Here is a 3,716-nt window from a genome sequence, read left to right on the forward strand (position 1 = left end):
ATTCATATCTACTTATATTTATGTAATTAATTGTTTTAATGATTTGGCCGATTAATGGAAAAACAAATCGTCAGATTAATCGATTTATTACAATAATCGTTAGTTGCAGCCCTAATCAAAGATAATCCTGACCTGTGGTCATGAAAAAGAGGTCATCTGAGGGTTGCATTTTACCTGAACCACGTCCGTAAGCCAGTTATTTATATTTTTTAAATATTGTATTTGTTATTAAAATGTTGACTATTGTTGTCGTACTGCACCAGTCACCATCTACAGAAGCCTTTTGTACTGATTATTTTTAAATTTCCTACACCGTCTGTATTCTACAACATATTGTTTTCAAGCTGTGAACTTTAAGTAGGCCACAATGCAACATATTTACACATTTTTCACACATGAAACTTTTTCCAAAACCTTTCTGTCCCATTTTATTTCTGCAGTGAATGTGTGAAAYATTTTGAGACACAGCCTCCTGACCCCGTCCTGACTTGACGTCTAAAATCCACTCTTTTTTATTTTATTTTTATTTTTGGTTGGGTTTGTGTGTTCTCTGCCCGATGCAGCGGTTCAGGAGGAGCGTCAGAGGAACCGGGAGCGTGAGGGCGAGCTGGAGTTCAGTGTCGGAGTGAACGACGAGATGCCGGTGGAGAAGATCCTGGAGGCAGAGACGGCCGTGGACATGAGGACTGAGCTCCACTCTGACGGAGGCTCCGCTGGAAACTCGGTGAGTGTGTGGAACGTTTCAGCAAACACTTGTAAATGTGTTTTTACAAACTGTTCAAAATGTGCTTTTAGTAAAAGAAAAAAMAAMMAMAMMRAAAAAAGCAATATTGGAGCCAGTTTTCAGGAAGTCACTGTGTGTTTTCTTTGTCCTGTTTTAGCCTCATGATGCTGTTTCCAACATCTGTCAGACTGCAGACAAACAGCTGTTTGCTTTGGTCGAGTGGGCGAAGAGAATCCCTCATTTTTCTGAACTGCCTCTTGATGATCAGGTCATTCTTCTGCGTGCAGGTGTGAACAAACGCATTCACACACAAATGATCTGCACGTACTGTTAAATGCAACAGAAGTACCAACCGCTGCAGCATCACAGTTTAGCTCTTTTCATTTTTTTAAGAACAAAGACATTCAAATAAGGAAAGAAGTGAATTCGTACACAATGCTGCATGTATTTAAATTTTTTTTTTGTAAATGAATTTCCTTGTGAAGAAATGTGAAAAAGGTTTTTTCTTTGACAGGGTGGAATGAGCTCCTGATTGCTTCGTTTTCTCATCGCTCTATCCCTTTGAAAGATGGAGCCCTGTTGGCGTCCGAGCTGCAGCGTGACGGCGCACACATGACAGGAGTTGGAGCCATTTTCGATCGGTACAGTCACGGAAACAAAAACCATTCGGCACATTTAACAAGTTGAAAAATGGCCTGGCCAAAACAAATATTTTTAATTTATTGGAGCAGCTTTACTTTGGATATGTAATGTCACAACACTTATTTTTCATGCTGTCGTTTTTTAAATCCTGATGGTGCACTGATGATAAAAAAAAAAATCAGATGTCTGGATAAAGTTTTCTTCTAAACGTCACATAAATTTTCCCTCTGGTTAAGCATTAGTTCTTACTGGATCACCAGTAAATCCTGGCGTGATCAGTTTGAAATGTGTGTCAGGATCTTCAGAGGAAAAATCTGTTTGTGGAAAAGCTGATCGTTTAGTGATGATTCAGCTGATTGTTCTGTTAGGTAGCTGACCTCAGTTTTGGGTTCACAGTGTTACTGAATATAGACCTGAATAATCAGACTTTCATGATTAAGCACAAGTTTAAAAATCTCCGTCTTCATCTTCTGCCGTTTATCTGTAGTCGGGTGGCAGAAGCAGCAGGTCTAGGAGAGAAACCGTGACACTTTCCAGCTCGTCCTGGGGAACCTTTAGGCATTCCCAGGCCAGAGACGGTACAAAATCCCTCCAGCGAGTCTTGGGTCTTCTCTGGGGCCTCCTGCCAGTGAGATGTGTCCAGAACATCTCTAAAAGGAGTGCAGGAATCGTCCTAATCAGCAGTTGAACCACCTCAGCTGAGTCTTTTCAATGCAGAGCAACAGGCTCTACCCCAGGGGTCTCCAACCTTTTTTTTTTTCTTAAGATCTACTTTCACAAAATGAAATTGTCCAAGAGCTACTTTTTGCAACATTAAATTTTAAACTTAAACCATTGAAATAAGTTTGTTTTGCACAAAAAACATGTAGACTCCAGCAGGAAGAAACCTCATGCAGTGACATATACCACAGTGGGAGGGGTTTCCCAGGAGCTCTGCACAGTGTGTCTCAAAGGGCTGTGAAATGTGTGTGCAGAAACGAACTCCAAACAACCACACTGAGCCCTAAACTGATTGATTGACAGCCAATGGACAAGTAAATCAAGAGCATTGCCTTTCGAGGGGGTTGGGCCCCACTGTCGATCCATCCCGCTCCACCCGACCATCACTGGTAAACCAGACACCCAGATACTGAAGCTCCTCTTGAGGCAGAGACTCTCCTCCAAACCAGAGATTCCTCCCATTTCCAGTGATTTTAAAAATTGCAGAGCAAAAAAAGTGACTCTTCTGAAACCGAGCATCTTTTCCACAACCACAGGTTCCTCTAACATYGTCATTTAGAGAACAAGAAGCTAACCACTGCACAAACTTTTTAGAAGTGATTAATGACCGAGGAGGGGCTGTGGTAGCTCTGTGGTCAGTGCTGTGGTCTTATAATCCTGAGGCATCAGGTTCAGGTGGATAAATGTTTCATGTAGTTTGCTGTGTTTCTCCTGAAAGAAACACAGCGACAGTAATAACTGAGATAATTTGAGCCCTTTTCTGTTTAAAAAAGAAAATCCWGGTGTTGACTTTGTGTTGTTCAGGCAGTAAAATAACGCTTGTTTAATGTTGTTCAAWACAGGGAGAATGTGCAGAGTGCAGAAGTTGGTGCCATATTTGACAGGTACTTTTACATATCTGCAKCAAAGTGTTCTTAAATGAACAACGGCATATATTAATATTTGTGTTTGGGTTTATTCTGAAACATTTTGTTCTAAACACAGGGTTCTTACTGAGCTTGTTAACAAAATGAGAGATATGCAAATGGACAAAACAGAGCTGGGCTGTCTTCGTGCGATCGTCCTGTTTAACCCAGGTAGATTTTTTTTTGCACAAACTGAAATACCCTTAGCACAAAAGTAAGGAAATTAGTGTTTGGTAGATTATTTGTTGTAACAAGGCTTCTTGACAATAAATCTTACAACAGGCACTGGATTGACAGAACCTGGGGGGACCAGAAGCTTAAAACAAGAGTCAATAACAAAAGAAGCAGCTTGTCAGAGAAGATTTGGCTAATTTTGCTCTACTGCTCATCCCACAAATGCATGTTCCTTACAAATGTGGCACCATTTAAAAGATAAATTAACAAGCTTTGCTATGGGATAAATCTTGTGTCAGCAGGAATTGAATGTGAATTGCTCAGATTGTATCTGAATGTGCATAATTTGAAATTAAATGCACTGGTTTGAAAATAAATTTCACTAAACTGAAATTTAATTTAATGGTTTTAAACTGAATTTAAAGTTTTGTATCTGAATTAATTTGCTTTGAAACTGTATTTTGGTTTATTAAAAATTCAGTTTGACTACTTTCACTTTCAGTTCCATAATTGAGATTTTTGTGTGTCACATCCTGGTCCTTGAGAAAGCC

At 39.8% G+C, this 3,716-nt stretch overlaps 1 protein-coding gene across 1 annotated transcript in view; it reads left to right on the top strand.

The window, feature by feature from the left end:
* The window catches only part of rxrbb (retinoid x receptor, beta b), a 10,463-nt gene that overhangs the window by 4,234 nt on the left and 2,513 nt on the right, over positions 1-3,716 (top strand). Inside the window, exons 5-9 of the mRNA XM_014008725.1 lie at positions 564-724; positions 882-1,011; positions 1,239-1,365; positions 2,929-2,970; positions 3,071-3,162. Coding sequence (XP_013864179.1) covers positions 564-724; positions 882-1,011; positions 1,239-1,365; positions 2,929-2,970; positions 3,071-3,162 — 552 coding nt within the window. The remainder of the gene's footprint in view (positions 1-563; positions 725-881; positions 1,012-1,238; positions 1,366-2,928; positions 2,971-3,070; positions 3,163-3,716) is intronic.

The sequence above is a fragment of the Austrofundulus limnaeus genome, unplaced genomic scaffold (genome assembly GCF_001266775.1).
Source record: "Austrofundulus limnaeus strain Quisiro unplaced genomic scaffold, Austrofundulus_limnaeus-1.0 Scaffold52, whole genome shotgun sequence".
NCBI classification, from domain to species: Eukaryota; Metazoa; Chordata; class Actinopteri; order Cyprinodontiformes; family Rivulidae; genus Austrofundulus; species Austrofundulus limnaeus.